Raw genomic sequence first — 18,264 nt, 5'->3', positions numbered from 1 at the left:
AAACTAGCCGGGCGCGGTGGCGGGCGCCTGCAGTCCCAGCTACTTGGGAGGCTGAGGCAGGAGAATGGCGTAAACCTGGGAGGCGGAGCTTGCAGTGAGCTGAGATCCAGCCACTGCACTCCAGCCTGGGCAACAGAGCGAGACTCCGTCTCAAAAAAAAAAAAAAAAAAAAGAGAGGCACCCTCTGGCTGGGCACAGTGGCTCATGCCTGTAATCCTCGCACTTTGGGAGGCCAAGGCGGGTGGATCACCTGAGGTCAAGAGTTCAAGACCAGCCTGGCCAACATGGTGAAACCCTGTCTCTACTAAAAATACAAAAATTAGCTGGGCATGGTGGCAGGTGCCTGTAGTCCCAGCAACTCAGGAGGCTGAGGCAGGAGAATCACTTGAACCCAGAAGGTGGAGGTTGCAGTGAGTCAAGATCTTGCCACTGAACTCCAGCCTGGGTGACAGAGCAAGAGTCCAAAAAAAGAAAGAGAGGCACCTTCTTTCCCCTCCTATTACAGTCCCTTAGGACCCCATGTAATCATTCAGTAAATATTTATTGAGCACTGAGTAGGGGCCTGGTACTTTCCTGCTAATTTTGTCTGCTAATTTTGTGCTGGCCCTCATAATTAGTGAGATTCATTGGGCAAATTTTACTCCCTTTGTCATAGAGACAGGGAAACTGAGATTCAATCTTATAGCAGTGACAAATTAGGATATGTTTCTGAATATGAGATTAAGAAACATCCTTCAGAATAAATAAGATTATGCTAAGAAAGCAAAATTAAAGCTCTTTCTTACAATCAGGTAACTGCTGATAAGTGGCAGGAAGTGAACTGGACCTCAGTTCCTCCATCTTTAGTCATGAACTCTCTGTCCCACATCACACTGGAACTCACTTCCGGGCTCTCCCCATCTAGAAGCCTGCGAAGAACACTCCCCGTTCCTAACCCACCAGCATATCTGCATCCTCATCACCCACTTCAGGGCACACCCTATGTCCCAGGTCTGAAAGGAGGAGCCAGAGAGGCTTGTCCATCCCCACTCAGCCACCCGCACTCACATGTGACTGCTTGAGACACCAGCACTGACAGGGTTTTCTGGCGGTGCCCTTGATCAACCGGTTCATCTGGAAGTAAAATGTCAAAGCAGCAAATTGGTTGCCTGGAGCTTGGCTAGAGTCAGTGGGACCAGGCCTTTGAGAGACTGGAGCCAAAAACCCATGTCCTATCAGGTCCACCAATCAGCCACACAGGCTCTTCTGGCTCCCAGAAAGTGACCAAGCCCTCCCCACCCCTAGCCAGGCCCAGGGCACAAAATGTACCTTCTACGAAGGGGTAGAAAGGCAGGGAGCCCCCGCACGCTTGGTCTTCGGTCTTCACCACCACCACCACATAAAAGCTGTTGCTGGGGAAGTCTTTGCGCTGCAGGACGATGATGATAAATATCATCATCACCATCATCATCACCATCATTCTTTTCGGAATACTTATTCTGGGGCCAGACATTATGCTAAACTCTTCATAGGTATTATTTTACTTAATCCTCACAAAGATTCTTTTTTTTTTTGGAGATGGAGTTTTGCTCCTGTTGCCCAGGCTGGAGTGCAGTGGTGTGATCTCAGCTCACTGCAACCTCCACCTCCCGGGTTCAAGCGATTCTCCTGCCTCAGCTCCCAAGTAGCTGGGATTACAGGTGCCCGCCACCACGCCCGCCTAATTTTTGTTATTTTTAGTAGAGATGGGGTTTTACCACGTTGGCCAGGCTGGTCTTCAACGCCTGATCTCAGGTGATCTGCCCATCTCAGCAGGTGTAAGACACTGCACCTGACCTTTTTTTTCTCTTGAGACAGGGTTTCACTCTTTTTGCCCAGGCTGGAGTGCAGTGATGCGATCTCGGCTCACTCCAGCAATCTCCGTTTCCCAGGTCCAAGTGATTCTCCTGACTCAGCCTCCCGAGTAGCTGGGATTACAGGCATGCACCACCATGCCCGGCTAATTTTTGTATTTTTAGTAGAGATGGGGTTTCAGCCTGTTAGCCCAGCTGGTCTTGAACTCCTGATCTCAGGTGATCCGCCCACCTCGGCCTCCCAAAGTGCTGGGATTACAGGAATGAGCCACCACGCTCAGCCCTATTATTATTACAATGAATGAAGTAGGTATGACAGCCAGAAGGGGGTTCTCTACTCTTTCCCATCCGCAAGAGCAACTGGGATTATGGTTCAACTCTCATATATATCAGGGGACTCAAAGTCACAGGGACCAGAAGGCCAAAGACTCAGTCTTGTGTAGCATAGGAGTGGGCAGAGGAAGAAGAGCTCAAGTTTGGAAAGTTACACAGCTTATCGCCCAGCCACACTTCCCACGTGGCCACATGCATTTCCTACCTGTACTGTGATGGCCGCCTTCTTAGTCATCGTCTGGTACATTCCGATGAAGGCTACGTTGTTGTCCAGGTCATAGACAGGACACTGCAGAGGGGCGGGAGAGGCAGATGGATGGGAACCTGGTCTGCCCCTCTCTTTAGCAGCCCTGCTGCCTGCTAAGGAAGAGCAAAAGGGCAGGCAACTCACCAGCACATCCTGGATGGAGATGACTGAGCAGGGGAAGGCCTTGTTGGAGGTCACCTTGACAATTACCGAGTCCACGCCTTCAGGGAACTCATACTTGAAGTACTGAGGGTGCAGGAAGGAGGGGGGAGCACCATCTCATGATGATGCTCTCTTGGCCCCTCTAGAAGGGAACCGTCCCCTATAAGCGGGGACCCAGAATCCTCTGAGGGACGGGCAGCAGGCTCTCTGGGGAGACAGGCCTTGACCATAGCAGCCCCTTTCTCTGTATACCACTCCCTTCAACCTCAGCAGGGCACTCAGTGGAATGCCGGAGAGGCAACCAGACTCCACGTCTCTGCACAGTCCCATGCTGTCTGTCCCCTCACCATGTCAGGGCCAGAGCTCCTGTTTCCAGAGAGCCCTCCATGGAGAAAACAGCCAATTCAAAAGTCCAAGCAAAGACTGCTGACCACTCCCATTCTCATATTCAAGCTCCCCCATTTCTCCTCTGGAGCAATCAACAGGGAGATGATACCTGGGGCTGTGCTGCTGTAGTATTGAAGCTGAACTGCTCCCCGGTCCTGCAGGGCAGAGAAGATCCCCCAATAGTCACACAGAGCCTGCGGAAGAACTAGCCCCCGTGGTCCCTTTGCTCTACCCTGCAGACCTGAGCACAAAATCGTCCATGCGGCTGACCCGGAGCTGGTACGTGGTGTTGACTGGTGACAGGGTGGACACATCCACGTAGAAGAACTGAATCTCCGACTCATTCTTGGTGGGGGGCTGACACAGGGTTCGTTCCACTTTTTGGTAGAGGTACTTGCGCTGAAACCTATGGCCCGAAGCAGAGAGATAGGATGTGAGCACTGTCCCAGCTGGCCTGCCCCTCCAGAGGAGCGAGGCCCCACCTCCCCCGGTCTGGTCTCCACCACCTCACTGCGAGGTGCACAAGCTCCCAGCTGGCACACTCGGCCCTTGTGCTGTTGACGAGCCTCCCGGCCCAGGGAAAGGGGAGGAAAAATGGGGGGCTCCTGGTTGAGACTCCAGGCAAGGACTGGCTGAGGCCACCCCACTTCCCTGATGCCCAGATCCTACTCACATCCCTCGCAGGATTAGGGGCACCTGGAAGGACACCACAGCCTCCTTCTGGCGGACCACAAACAGCAAAGGCGCCCCCTTCTGCTTGTTCAGGACGTTCACGGACACACGCACGCCCTCTGTCTGCAGACGACATGCAAATGCCTCTCAAGCCTCTGCCACCAGGGACACGTGGCTCCAGAGACTATGAGCCCTGCCCTCCATCATGCCCGCCACTTTGGTCTTTCTCCATCTCAGTCGGGCCAGGGGGTCATCTCTGCCCCTTCTTCTGCCAGAACAACCCCAGACTCCGGGAAGTGCCTTTAGATATGAAAAAGGAAGAAAGGACTCTAAGCAGAAAGAGATCAAACTTCAGAGAATCAGGCGCTGGGGGCACATCCTGGCCTGCCATAGAAACCAAAACCACTCCCTGTTCTGTAAAAAAAATCAGATTCCCCATTCTCAAGAAAGCAAGAGACCCAGGCACAAGACCACACAGCCAGGTTGCAAGAATTCTCCCGATCTCAGCTGTCTGGGGTCTAGACTTCCCACACTAGCTGTGTCTGTTTCAACTCAGGGACTCACAGCTGGGGAAGAAACCAGGAAAGACCTGTGCTGAGCACAGCTCCTGGCCGGCAGACATGTGCTGGGCAGCAGGACCCAAGCAACTGCAGGGTCTCGCCCTCTGCCAGGAAACAGGGAGTCTCCAGGATACCCCATTTCTATCCATGTGCATAGGATGCACAGGCCTGCACACACACACGTGTACACACCCCCAAACACACATGAAGACACAGGAGAGCAAGAAGTGCTCCTCAACCTTCCTTGTGAGCCAGGAAGCCAGCAGGAAGCTCTAGTTAACAACCAACCTGGGGCCAGAGCCCAGAGGAGGGGTAGGTATTGAAGGCCATGTTGTATCCTGAGCTCCCACCAAGGGACAGGGCTGTGGAGAAATCACTTTACTTCTCTAAGCCTCAACTTCTCCCTCTATAAGATGACAGCCAGGTGCGGTGGCTCATGCCTGTAGCACTTTGGGAGGCCCAGGCAGGAGGATCACCTGAGGTCAGGAGTTCGAGACCAGCTTAGCCAACATGGTGAAGCCCCATCTCTATTAAAAATATAAAAATTAGCTGGGTGTGGTGGCAGGCACCTGTAATCTCAACTACGTGGGAGGCTGAGGCAGGAGAATCACTTGAACCCAGAAGGTGGAGGTTGCAGTGAGCTGAGATCACACCACTGCACTTCAGCCTGGGCAACAGAGTGTGAGACTGGTCTCAAAAATAAAAATAAAAACAAAAAAGATAAAGTGATCTTCACCCTTGGAGCTATGAAGGAGCATATATAAACAACGGGAGCTTGAAGGAAAAATAAAACTAAATCCATCTTTGAATGCTTGTTATTGGGCTGCTGAAACCCAAGCCCTAGGGCGGCATTTCCCAAGAGAGTAAAAACCACTGCTCTCCAGTGCCTTTAGATATGGGAAAAAGGAAGAAAGGACTCTAAGCAGAAAGAGATCAAACTTCAGAGAATCAGGCGCTGGGGGCACATCCTGGCCTGCCATAGAAATCAAACCACTCCCTGTTCTGAAAAAAAAAATCAGTTTCCCCATTCTCAAGAGAGCAAGAGACCCGGGCACAAGACCACACAGCCAGGTTGCAAGAATTCTCCCAATCTCAGCTGGGGTCTAGACTTCCCACACTAGCTGTGTCTATTTCAACTCAGGGACTCACAGCTAGAGAAGAAACCAAAGAGAAGTCAGGGTGAAGTGGATTTTTCACAGTGGACAAATTCCCCTTCTCTTCCCACCCAACTTACAGTTGGCCTTATAAAAGCTCTGTCACCCTCAATTTACAAGGCCAGCTGGCTCTCCCAGGCAGGAAGAGGGCTGGGAAGCCCTGCATTCATCTCCCTGGGGAGTTTCAGATGTAATTTGCCTGCACAGAGCTTTTCAGTTCTGGGCGTCTCATTCCCTTGAGGCTTTTCTGGGTAAGCCCAGTAATAAGCGTGTTTCCTCTCCCACCCAGACCCCGCAGAGCTGTCAGATTCTGGGGTTTAGGGTAGAGAGCAAACCATGTGTGCTCAGACCACAACTGATGGAAGAATGGGGGTGGAAGAGAAGATGGGAATGAGCCAACTTCAAAAACTGCCCAGCTGGAGCTTCAGAGAAACACTGGTGGCAAAGGAAGGAGGACTGGTCAAGAGGCTCCAGTGTGGTTCTGGGACCTGGGAACCCAGCAGGGCGGCTCGTTCATGGGGCCTCCCAAAAGAGTAGCGGGGCGACACAATCTCCTAGCCCTCGTCGGCTCCCCCACTCGCCTCTGACCTCCCAGCCCCCAGCCCTCACCCGGTTGCGGGTCACAGTATGGTTGAAGGTGTAGATGTTGACCAGCTCGCTGTTGACCTCGTCCACGTAGGTGCGCTCAAACTCGGCGTCTTTCTGCGAGACGTTCTTGGGCCCCAGAACCCCCAGATAGCTCTCGACCGAGGCCACCAAGAACACCAAGAAGGGCAAGCCCAGAGCGAACATGGCCCCGGCAGGGCGGCAGTGGCAGCGGTGGTGGAGGCGGCGAAGGCGACAGGCGACAGGACACCTCCGGGACGGGTTGCGGCTGCGGCCGCAGCTTCCAGCATCTCACCAGGACCAGAACTTTAACCCTGGCCTGAGATTAGGAAATGTCCCCTCCCAAGAGCCGCGGAGAGGCTCCCAGGGTCCCCGCAGGGGAGGGGGCGGCCGGGAGGGGGCGGGGAGGGAGGGGATGCGGGCTATGGGCAGGGGTCCCAGCTCGCGAGGGGCTGAGTACGGCCTGAGACCCTGGAGCCCCGGGCCAGGGCCGTGAGGAGGAGGGCGGCTGGTTGCCGGGAGCCCGGAGACGCCGGGAAAGGGGAGGGAGGAAGAGCAGGCGGCGGGGGCTGGCCGCTGAGGGAGGCGAGTCGCGGGGTGAGGGGCGCGATAGGTGGTAGCGACCCGACGCCGTGCTGGGCTGCGAGTTTTCCGAGGTGCGGGCCCTTTAAGGGCGGGCGGACGCGCCGCCCCGACGCACAAACACTGGAAAGTGAGCTGCGCCGCTGGGCGATAAACAGCAGGGCTGCTGGCCCGCCCGCTGACGTCAGGGGAAACTGACACAGATTTAAAGGACCAGGTCCCGCATTTGTCCTTAAAGGGGCTGCAGCTGTCTAGCTGGAGGGGAAAGCCTGCAATGCCTTCTACAAGTCCTACCCAGCTCTCTCCCGTTATTCTCACCATCTCTGAAACTCATGTTGGAATAGGCAGATGTTTCTGTTAAGGATCTCCAAGTGTTGGGTTCTTGTTGAACAACTCCTACCTTTGCTCAAACATAAGGATTCCCCCCTCCCCGCGCCGCACCACCTTTACAACTAACATCGTCCATCCCTGGGCCATTGTTTCTCCAGGGATCTTAAAAAATGAACTCAAAGGATTAGGAAACAGGACAGTGGCCCTACCGGCGGAGGGGAAACGGAGGCAGCACTGCAAGAGGAATCCCCATGCCTCTCCCACCTCCCTCTGGAGGGGCCACACAGCTAGAGGGACGGCCTTCCGAGCTTCCCAAGCTTGCTGGGCTGGGGCTGTTTCCCCTCCTCTCTCAGGGGCAGTTACAAAGCTCATTGAAAGATACTGACCTTCAGTGTAAAATGGTGAAAACTTTTCTACAAAATATTTTGGCACTGTTTCAAGAAACTTAGAGAGCTTTATACCCTTTGATCCAGTAATTCCACTTCTGGACTCTATCCTAAGGAAATAGGAAGCACAGATAAAAATACGTGGGCAGCTACGCTTATCACTGTGATATTTATAATATAAAGCAAAAAGGAAACAACTTGGAATCCATAACGAGGGATTGGTTAAATGCACTATCATGAAGGCATCAAAAATGATGCTTAAGACTTCAAAGGACATGTAAGCAGAGAATTCAGATATGACACTAAATAGTATATAGGGCCAGGTGCCGTGGCTCATGCGTGTAATCCCAACACTTTGGGAGGCCAAGACGAGTAGATCACTTGAGGTCAGGAGTTCGAGACCAGCCATGGTCAACATGGTGACCCCTATCTCTACTATAAAAATACAAAATTAGCGGGGCGTGGTGGCGCGTGCCTGTAATCCCAGCTACTGGGGCGGCTGAGGCAGGAGAATCACTTAACTCTAGGAGGCAGAGGTTGCAGTGAGCTGAGATTGTGCCACTGCACTCCAGCCTTGGCTGCGACAGAGAGACTCCGTCTCAAAAATAAATAAAAGAGTATATATTCCAAATACATATAGACATGCATAGAAAAATAGAAAAAAAATTGTACTAAAAATTTATCAATGTCTCCAGAAAGCAGGGCAAAATTTAAAAATAAAATTTAGCAAGTTACCTTTGAACTACAATTTGAAAAATAACATATTGTATATCATTTTCCTTTAACTCTAAAAATATAGAATAGTACCAAAAAATAAAAACTAATGGATTGTGAGTGGTTCTTAAATTTTTTATATTTAAAAAAATTTACAAGTGTTCTACAATGTACATATATTGCTTTTTTTTGCGGGTGGGGGACAGGGTCTCGCTCTGTCACCCAGGTTGGAGTGCAGTGGCACAATCTCAGCTCCTTGCAACCTCTGCCTCCTGGGTTCAAGCAATTTTCCTGCCTCAGTCTCCCGAGTGGCTCGGATTACACGCATGTGCCACCACACCCAGCTAATTTCTGGTTTTGGTAGAGATGGGGTTTTGCCATATTGGCCAGGCTGCTCTCAAACTCCTGACCTCAGGTGATCCACCCACCTCGGTCTCCCAAAAGTGGTGGGATTGCAGGCATGAGTCACCGTGCCCGGCCACATATATTGCATGTATAAGACAAATTAGACTTTTTTTTTTTTTTTTTGAGATGGAGTCTCGCTCTGTCACCCAGGCTGGAGTACAGTGGTGTGATCTCAGCTCACTGCAACCTCCGCCTCCTGAGTTCAAGCGATTCTCCTGCCTCAGCCTCCCACGTAGCTGGGACTACAGGCACCCACCACCACACCCTGCTAATTTTTTGCATTTTTAGTAAAGACGGGGTTTCACCATATTGGTCAGGCTGATCTCAAACTCCTGACCTCAGGTGATCTACCCACCTCGGCTTCCCAAAGTGCTGTGATTACAGGGGTGAGCCACCGTGCCCGGCCAAATTAGACATGTTTAAAGGAAAAGAAATGTGGCCATCTCTGAAGCTGTCAGACATCCTAATAAAGCCACCCAGATCAGTGCCTTGTCAGAGTTCTCTCAGCTGGCAGGATTGCAGCAGTCTCAGCTCCCAGCCCTGCCCAACTATCTGGAGCCTTGTTCCAATGAAGACTATTTTACCTTATGACCAAGTTAGTTATATTTACTCATTCCTGCAATAAATATTTAATAAGCATCCACTATGTGCCAGGTACTGTTGTAGTTATGCTGGGCAAATGGTGAGTGGGGGAATTAGTTTTGGCCTCTGTCCAAGCACAGCATACTTGAGGATGAAGACCAGAAGCAAGCTGCAGCAATTGGTGAACCCTTTGGAAAAGGAAAGTTGAACCCTTTGGAAGGTTTGAAAGTGAACCCTTTGGAAAGTTCCTTTTGGGAACCCTTTGGAAAAGGGTTCACCAATTGGAAAGTCAGCTGGAAGACAACCTTAGGGGTTTCCTTGGCAAACCCCTCATTATACAAATGAGGAAAGTGACGCTCAGAAAAACTTCAACCCATTAGTACCTCACTAGACCAAGTTTGCACCTTGGTCCACTACCATTTCCAACACATCTAGGCGAATACGGATCAGAGAATCCTCAGGATGACAAAAGAGGTTTCTTCATCATGAGCCCTCCATACATTCAGCTGCCAAGTTTGGAGAATCAGTGTAGGATTTCCACAGTCCATCTGGACTTTTCTTTCATGGTAATCCTGTTCATCTTGCCAGTAAATAATCTGAAACATTAAGAAACACTCCTGATACATTGCCCAGGCTGGTCTTGAACTCTTGGCTTCAAGCGACCAGCCTCAGCCTCCTGAGTAGCTGGGATTACAGGTGGGCACCACTACTCCAAGTTGGCCTCGTAACTTTGGGGCAAGATGTGACCCTAGGCCTGTTTTAAATGCACATCTGGAGTCCTACTTCACACTTAATTCATCTTGGGAGGTGAAGCGCAGAAATCTGCAATTTAACAGGGCACTCCAGGAGCTTGCTATGCACAATGAAGTTTGAGAACCACTGCTCTGGAACCAAACAACTGTGGACTATCACTATTTCTGTATGCTCCCTTTCCCCTGGCAATATCTGGAGAGAAATCCATCCAAGCAAACTCTGAAGGGATCCTTCCCTTTTGCAAGGTCTCAAGACTTAACCTTTGAATAGACCCTGGGTCTACAGAGTGGGAGGGCAGCAACCGCAGATTTTCTTGCTGTTCCCAGGTCTGCAGAACTTTCCTCAGTCCCTCTGCCCCACCCTGCCAGGGAGGGAACAGCACAACTCACTTATGAATAGGTCCTTTCTGAGGTCTGTCCACTGGGAGAGAATGCCTTTTTGTTGGCTGCAGCAGTCAGCAAAAAAGGGCAATGGTGGGTCTCAAAGTCAGACTTGTGAGCACACAGGGGAGATGTCGGGGCCTCAGGGATGTGATCTTGGTCTTGTGCACAGGTCCAGCTACCGCATTCCCTGGCATAGTATACAAAGAGCTCAATCCTAACCCTGGCCCTCAAGTGGTCAGGGTGGGGCCATAAGGCTCCGATGACTTCTATTTCCCTGTGGACCACCCTTCCTGAGTGTTGAATGGACCAAAGAAATGGGACCATTCAACACACAGCTGAGGAGGTTGCTGGACCCATGAGTCCAGCTCCATTTTAAGTCACAGGGGATTTATGAAGTTTGGGGTGAGAAGACAGGGAGGAAGCTTCAGGTGGCTCAGGGGTATTGTTAAAATGACCTGAAGATAGCCCGGTGCGGTGGCTTATGCTTGTAATCCCAGCACTTTGGGAGGCCAAGGCGGTTGAATCACCCAAGGTCAGGAGTTCAAGACCAGCCTGGCCAACATGAAGAAACCTCATCTCTACTAAAAATACAAAATTAGCCGGGAATGGTGGTGCATGCCTGTAATCCTAGCTACTTGGGAGGCTGAGGCAGGAGAATCGCTTGAACCCGGGAGGCAGAGGTTGTGGTGAGCTGAGATCGCGCCATTGCACACCTGGGCAACAAGAGCGAAACGCCATTTAAAAAAAAAAAAATGGCCAGGCGCGGTGACTCACGCCTGTAACCCCAGCACTTTGGGAGGCCAAGGCTGGTGGATCACCTGAGGTCAGGAGTTCGAGATCAGCCTGGCCGACATGGCGAAACCCCGGTCTCTGATAAAAACACAAAATTACTTGGGCGTGGTGGCAGGTGCCTGTAATCCCAGCTACACGGGAGGCTGAGGCAGGAGAATCACTTGAACCCGGGAGGCGGAGGTTGCAGTGAGCAGAGACTACAGGCCATTGTACTCCAGCCTGGGCAACAAGAGTGAAACTATCTCAAAAAAAAGGAAAAAAAAGAAAGAAAAGACCTGAAGACTGCACTCGGAGCAGGATTTCGTAAGAATCACAGTAAATGGATTAGCTGAATCCAATCAAGTTATTTAGGAACCTGGGAGGTAGGGAGTAGTCATGCCTATTGGTGGGAGACAGAATCAAAACAGATTTTAGAATCAAGTAATGATATAACTTTAACCCAGAAAAAAAGGATTCCAAACCAACCCCTCTGAAGGAAACGGACCTGAAGCTGTTTTCACTGTGATTATAAAAAGGGCTGTTTTTTCATTTGGTGCTTAGAAAGAATTGTCCCAGACATAAGCAGCTCCAGCAGCAAGAAGAGTTCAGCACTTCTTTCCATCATACACGTTCTGTTCTTTCCCAGGGCTGCCCTTGTGTCTGGCTCTCTCTCTTCCTACAAGGACTGCGAAGACTGGATGGCACGTTACAGTGAGAAATCAGTTAAAGACACAGGATTTAATCTGCCATACTGAGGAAAGTCTCAAACCTGTCACATGGCTTCACGGTATTATGGAAAAAGCAAGGACTTTGATGTCAAAAAGTTCTACAGTTGCTGGGAGCCGCGGTGGTTGTCCTGACGCGTAAGGAGACGAGGCTACACATTTGAGGCCAACCTGGGCAGCATAAAAACCTCTCATCCATTAAAAAAACAAAATAGGAAAAAGAAAGTTCTACAGTTAAATCCTTGCATTGTGTGCTTCAGGCAAACCACTTAAGCTTTCTGAGCTTTTGGAAGCCTTATCTGGACTTGGTCTCTACTGTCCTAAGTACTCACAGTGGAGCTAAGCTACCCTGCATTCACCATCCTATTGTCTAAAGAACAGGAAGGGAGACGAAGGAGAGAAGCTCTGACCAAGAGGGCAGTACTTTCTCCTAGAGATAGATCAGCCACTTTCCATTTCCTAGAACTGGGCTTTCACCATTCACACTGGGAAATATCTGCAATATACTCAGGCCCTGCATCTGGCTCCCTCTGGCCACGTGATGAAACCAACATCAGAGCTTTCCAGGAAACAAGGCTGGTCATCAGGTTGCAGAAAACAAGCAGATAAATAATTGATCGTCTCAAATCTCTGCCTCCAAAGATCACTGATAAAAATGAGCCAGCTCTCTTATTTCAAGAAAGCTTGGGTCTTTGGCTTAGAAATCAGAAGACAGGCAGCCGGGCTGCTGTTACCACACCTGTTATCCCAGAACTTTGGGAGGCTAAGGCAGGCCAATTGTCTGAAGCCAGGAGTTCGAGACCAGCCTGGTAAACATGGCGAAACCCTGTCTCTACTAAAAATACAAAATCTAGCCAGGTGTGGTGGTGCACACCTGTAATTCCAGCTACTCAGTAGGCTGAGGCACAAGAACTGCTTGAACCCGGGAGGCAGAGGTTACAGCAAACTAAGATTGCACCACTGCACCCCAGCCTGGGCAACAAAGTGAGACTCTGTTTCCAAAAAATAAAAATAGAGTAGGAGCTAGACCAGCAAAGGAGTAAGAGCATATTCCAGACAGGGGGCTCCCCACTACGGGCAAAAACATACAGGTAGGTTTGGTGCTCTTGGCAGAAAAGTTCAAAGTAAAGGGTAGAAGGTTACAAATTAAAGAGGCCAGGTCATGGAGAGTGTTAGATGTTACATTTAACGGCTTGAACTTGATCTTTTAAGTCAGTGGTTGACAAGCAAGCTGCAGTACACTGGTGTGTTATGAATCCACTATAAGCGTGCTGCCAAAGCTTGACCAGGGTGTAAAATTCACATATATATATACACATACATATGTGATACATGAATTAAGCCAGAACGACCCAGCAAATAGGCAAAAGGCATAGCATAACATCAGACCACAGCCAAAGATTGTACGTTTAGCAAAACATTGCAGATCTTTACTTTGTGGCTATGTAAAAACACGTCGCTGGGTTAAGATTTCATCTCTGCCATGGCTGGAAAATAAAGTAGGGGATGGATTCTCATGTTGGTTTCTCCAGTTTTGCCAAGTACAGATGCTGGTGAGGGAGCTTTTTCTTTGTTCCATATCACTACCTGTTCCACTTGTTCTGGGCCATTTAAGAGGTTCACATGGGGTAATCCAGATACAGTAAAGCAAAGCCTCAAGATCCAGGCTGCTTTCACTGCTGCTGTGTGGCCTGCAAGCAGCTGACAAAGGCCTCCAGGAGTGTGAGTGGAGAGGAACTTGGTGTGAGGAGATACGGGGGAAGCGGGAAGGGCAGCTAGAAAAACAAAATGTCTCAATTTATCTCCAAATTTTTCCTCCTAGAGAGAAGCAAATCATTTTAATCCAATAGTATACCACTGAGGTGAAGAGTGATAAAGCAAATGATACAAAGATCACAGAAACTTTTAGCTGCCAAGGAACATCATACTGGCATACCAATTCACTGTAATTATTGCTGGCCTGGTGGTTGCTGGTGTTAGTCATCAGGATAGGTCCTGATGGACCAGTTAACCGACCCTTGTTCTAGTCTCATTATCTCTGAATAAGAGTATTTGGAGGCAGCTGTTTTACCCTGGGGAGGTAAGGGTGATAAATGAGTCTGTGCTCAAGGTTCATGTCCTCTATGCTGTAGTAACACTATGTTTTGTTTTTTTTTTTCTGAGACGGAGTCTCACTCTGTCACCCAGGCTGGAGTTCAATGGCGCAATCTCGCCTCACTGTAACCTCCACCTCCTGGGTTCAAGCATTTCTCTTGCCTCAGCCTCCAGAGTAGCTGGGATTACAGGTGTGAGCCACCATGCCTGGCCAGTAACACTGTATTATAAAGACTGATGACACTCACCCAGTTCAGATGAGGTGGTCCACAGCCTACAATCCAGACTAATCTTATCTGCAAAACTATTCCAATCTAATGGAAAAAGAGTAGACTTCAAGGATGGCAGTTGTGCTTTCTGAGGGGTCCTTATACCTACTCATCCCACCCTACCATCCTACATGCCCAAGAAGGCAAGTGATGAGTCAGCCTGGTACATTCAGTTCCACAGTAAAGAAGCAGGATGATCTAAATATCCAATTTCCTTATAAGGCAGGGAAAAACCATCCCTTTTTTTCATTAGAATCCAAACTATGATAAAGGAGACAGAAAGACATCAGTAACTTTGAGCAAAATGTTTACATTTATATTGAAATATACACTAAAACAGAATGAGTTCTACTTGTCAATGAAACTTTGCCAAAGCAAAATCACAAACTTCCAACGGGGAGGTCCAGTCAGCTAGCAGCAGTGATCCCCAAGCAGGAACACCAAGAAGCCTGGGGGACCCCTCTCCAAAAAGCCTCCTTTTAAGAGGCCCCAACTCACTTCTCCCACATGCACCCACACGGATTTAGGAGCTTAGACATGCTCCTGATTTTCATATATTTTTAGTTTCTTCTTCACTGCAATAAATATAAAGTTGGCAATGCTCATACACCACAGCACAGACAATATTTCAGGCTTTAGCATACAACTGTAAACAGTGACTAGGTTAAAAAAATAAAATAAAGTAAGTTGGACTTTTTTTTTTTTTTCAACAAAGAGACAAAATTCCTTAGAGCCGGGCATGAGCTACTCAAGATTTGTTTTGTTGGATTAAGGTTTCTGACAAAAGATTCTGGTTTAGGCAGATGCCCTTGACAGTTCAAGTAGACCCAGAGTGGTAGCCAGAGCACTGTCTACAGCAACCAAGAATACATGGACTGGAAGACAACCTGCCCTAGATCACCCTTGGCAGTACATCTTCAAGCTGCCACATTCCAGATATGACCACAGACATCTTTATAGTTCCATCACTGGCTGCCATCTAGTGTAGCAGGAATGCGTGGGCGAAGGAATACAAATCTGCTGGGAGGAAAAGAGAATAGTATCTCTGCTAGCTGCCTGGAAAGTTGGCCCCTTAATCACAATGACAACTAGGACATTTCACTTGGACAGTGCATTAAATTTATAGATTTTTTTAAAACTACAAAGACCAAGCAGTAAGTTCTGTCACTGACGCAAACTGGGATGTCAAAGAAAAATAGATTAACTATTTTTACCTAAAGTAGTGCAAAGGAATCTGGCAAAAAATGAAAGTGAACTCAATATCTGCACATCAGTAACGGGGCAGAATTTTATTTAAAAGGCTAGTGGTTCAAATACTATTGCTTGAATAGCTCTGGTAGATATAAAATGTAGTAACATCTGAGGTTTGTACATATGAGCAAAGGAGCTGAGGGCCAGCTCAAAAAGGGATATGTGATCCTCAGTCAAGAAAGAAGCTAAAAGCGCATGCTGCAGGAGTAACCTAATGGATTTATTTGGACTGTACTCCTACCTTCTGACAAACAAAAAAGACCTGGATAGAAAACTGTCTTTCCACCCACAAAAATCTGGCTTAATTCTTCTTCCTATAAAACTATACCTCAGCTAAGAAAAAAAACTCTTGTGAAAAACTCAACCTGGGCTACTAAAAATAAAAAGGAAATTTTTAATATCGTAAACAAGTTTAGTAAACACCATGTGGATTTTCTGTTGTTAATGAAGACATGATACATTCAAAAAAGTACGTATTTTTAAAAAAGAACAAAACAAAACAATTTTCTAGAAAGAGACTTCACAAGAAAAAAATGAGCCCAAGTTTTATCCCTCAAGCAGAAATGGGTCTTAGCACAAATCAGTAAGCCCTCCTCCAACATACAAAAACACTGAAATTTGCCTTTCAAGTACGTTACTGAATTTGAACATTAAGCAGAATCACTGCAGAGTGTATTTTGATGGGTTACTTCAATACCCACCTGGTCCAGTTCAAAATATCTATAGATCCAGTTTGTATATATTCCATAGGTATACTGATAAAACCATCTACTATCCCATTTTTTTAATGGCAGTTCTTATATAGCTCAAGCAAACATTAAGGTCAACAAATTCTCAGATTAAGTACATTAATAAGACACCTTAGAAGTGAAATAAACCTAGTTTTTACTAAAATGATGGGATAAAGGTAGTGTCTATGCTGAAGAGCAGCTTCACTTGTTTCCCCACGGAAAAAGGCCCAAAATTTTTGGACGATACTTTAAAAACTAAGCCAATAAGGCCAGGCGCAGTGGCTCACGCCTGTAATCCCAGCACTGTGGAGGCTAAGGCGGGCAGATCCCCTGAGGTCAGGAGTTCGAGACCAGCCTTGTCAACATGGCGAAATCCTGTCTACTAAAAATACAAAAATTAGCTGGGCATGGTGGCATGCACCTTTAATCCCAGCTACTCGGGAGGCTGAGGCAGGAGAATCATTTGAACCCGGGAGGTGGAGGCAGCAATGAGCCAAGATCACACCACTGCACCCCAGCCTGGGCAACAAGAGTGAAACTCCATCTCAAACAAAACAAAACAAAAAACAACTAAGCCAATAAAAAAAAATATATACACCTTAAGATATTATAAAACTTGAAATAATGTCAGGTGCTATGGAATGGGAAACAAGAGTTCTGATTCCCCTCACCCCCCAAAAAGCTGTAACAGGTTTTAAGGGAAAAACAAAACCAGAACTCTGAATATGAATAGCAATACACAGACTCTATAGCACAGAACACCACACAAGAATGAGTTTTATAGCAGTACTATCATGACAGTAACTGGCTGGAGACTATACTTCCAGCAACAGGGTTCCTAGGTCAAAAATGTGTTAAAAGCTTGTAATGTCAACAAGGACCAAAAGAAAAAAAGAAAAAAAAAGGAGGGGGGGAATGAAGGGGGAAAGGGGGACATGAAGGGGAATAGGGAGGAAAGGCTGCATGCACGGGTCTATTATAGACATGATATTCAGCAGCATAAAAATAATACCCTCCAAAGAGTCCCTCTAGTGGGGCAAAACCTGTTTTTCACTGCTAAGCATGGAAAAGATTAAGAAAGCAGAACAAACTCACTTCTATACTATAGCATCTTCCATATATGAATGACAAGCATGTTCAACCTGATGCTACATGTTAAGAAAATATTCAGTATACATGAGAATCTAAGCAACATAAAAACAAAAGGCTAAATTATGAACCTTAAAAAATTGGAGAAAACATGTTTTAAAGCCAAGTAGGATGATTCTGATTATTATTATATATGACATAATCCACAGAAAGGCCAAGAAAAGAATCTTCATATTGTTCAGTATTTAGGCTTGATGTTGTCCTAGGAAAACAGTGATAATTCAATGAATGTGTTACACATACAACTAAAAAGTCCCCTTCTGGTTTCAAATGAATTTAAACAACAATCTTCCTTGGCTAATTTTTCTCCTCTGTCAAACAAACCTTCTATGTACAGGACCAGTTTAAATCCCTCCTCCCCTTCAAACACTAGATATGAACATCCAGGAACATTCTACAATGCAAAGTGCCTTAAGAAAGAGAAGGATTCTGTAGTGCCAGTGATAGAACTGATCTGAGGAAGCTGAGATGCTAGTAACACTGATGGGAGCCAGTCAGGCAATGGTGGTTTGTTTCTCCTCAGGTGTTTCCTCCAACAACTGCATGATCAGTTCATGCAGGGGTTTGCAGATCTTTGCATAGCCCCCTCCTGTCAGATGCAGAAAATCAAACATGTCGTGGCAGGAGATGGCACCGTCCGAGTGCACAAAACCCCCGTCGGTATCCAGGAGCTGCACGTTGGCAAGCTTCGGCAGCGAAACCTTGAGGAGTTGGTTCACCTTGGCGTTCTTTTGCCTCAAAGGATTGGGTTTCTCACCTCGAGGTAACAAACCCTGGGGCACAGCGGAAAACATTAAATTAGAAGATTCACTTATTTTTCTCTACTTATTATTTGTAACTTCAGATAACATCTCCATTTGGCACTTTCTACACCTTTGATTTGTGAAACACTGGAAAATACTGGTTTGAATGAAAGCTAACCATTTCTTCTTAGTATTTTCATGGGTTCCCTTCTGTCCCTTAATTGTTGGTATTCTTCAGGGACCTGCCCTTTGGCCCACTAAACACTTTAGCCAGATCTCTTCCTAGAGCTTCAGAATTACATATTAAACTTCCAGCCACAGAAACAAATTTAAATGTTCCCGAGGCATTCCCAACTGATCCAAAAACAATTCATTAAACTATGCTCTTCCTCTTTACCAACTGGTCATTCCAACACCTCCAAGTCTCTCATCCCATATATCTA

At 47.6% G+C, this 18,264-nt stretch overlaps 2 protein-coding genes across 8 annotated transcripts in view; both read right to left on the bottom strand.

The window, feature by feature from the left end:
- The window catches only part of SIDT2 (SID1 transmembrane family member 2), a 19,155-nt gene extending 12,397 nt beyond the window's left edge, over positions 1–6,758 (bottom strand). For all 4 annotated transcript variants that reach the window (XM_025355314.1, XM_025355313.1, XM_025355315.1 and 1 more), the window contains exons 1-8: positions 5,957–6,758; positions 3,635–3,756; positions 3,203–3,367; positions 3,071–3,116; positions 2,557–2,658; positions 2,371–2,454; positions 1,309–1,408; positions 1,048–1,113 (exon numbers count right to left, since the gene is read on the bottom strand). In XM_025355314.1, the coding sequence (XP_025211099.1) occupies positions 1,048–1,113; positions 1,309–1,408; positions 2,371–2,454; positions 2,557–2,658; positions 3,071–3,116; positions 3,203–3,367; positions 3,635–3,756; positions 5,957–6,139 (868 nt within the window). In that variant the 5' untranslated portion in view covers positions 6,140–6,758. The remainder of the gene's footprint in view (positions 1–1,047; positions 1,114–1,308; positions 1,409–2,370; positions 2,455–2,556; positions 2,659–3,070; positions 3,117–3,202; positions 3,368–3,634; positions 3,757–5,956) is intronic.
- A 478-nt stretch (positions 6,759–7,236) lies between these two features.
- The window catches only part of PAFAH1B2 (platelet activating factor acetylhydrolase 1b catalytic subunit 2), a 35,720-nt gene continuing 24,692 nt past the window's right edge, over positions 7,237–18,264 (bottom strand). For 2 of the 4 annotated variants that reach the window (XM_025355325.1, XM_025355326.1), the window contains one exon: positions 14,242–17,851. In XM_025355325.1, coding sequence (XP_025211110.1) covers positions 17,573–17,851 — 279 coding nt within the window. In that variant the 3' untranslated portion in view covers positions 14,242–17,572. Of the gene's footprint in view, positions 7,362–9,335; positions 9,549–13,528; positions 13,657–14,241; positions 17,852–18,264 lie in introns of those variants that run through there. The other 2 variants (XR_003115540.1, XR_003115539.1) reach the window with 2 other exon arrangements.

This window comes from Theropithecus gelada, chromosome 14 (genome assembly GCF_003255815.1).
Source record: "Theropithecus gelada isolate Dixy chromosome 14, Tgel_1.0, whole genome shotgun sequence".
NCBI classification, from domain to species: Eukaryota; Metazoa; Chordata; class Mammalia; order Primates; family Cercopithecidae; genus Theropithecus; species Theropithecus gelada.
The sequence above is the reverse complement of the archived record's forward strand: the minus strand, read 5'-3'. Positions and strand labels throughout refer to the sequence as shown.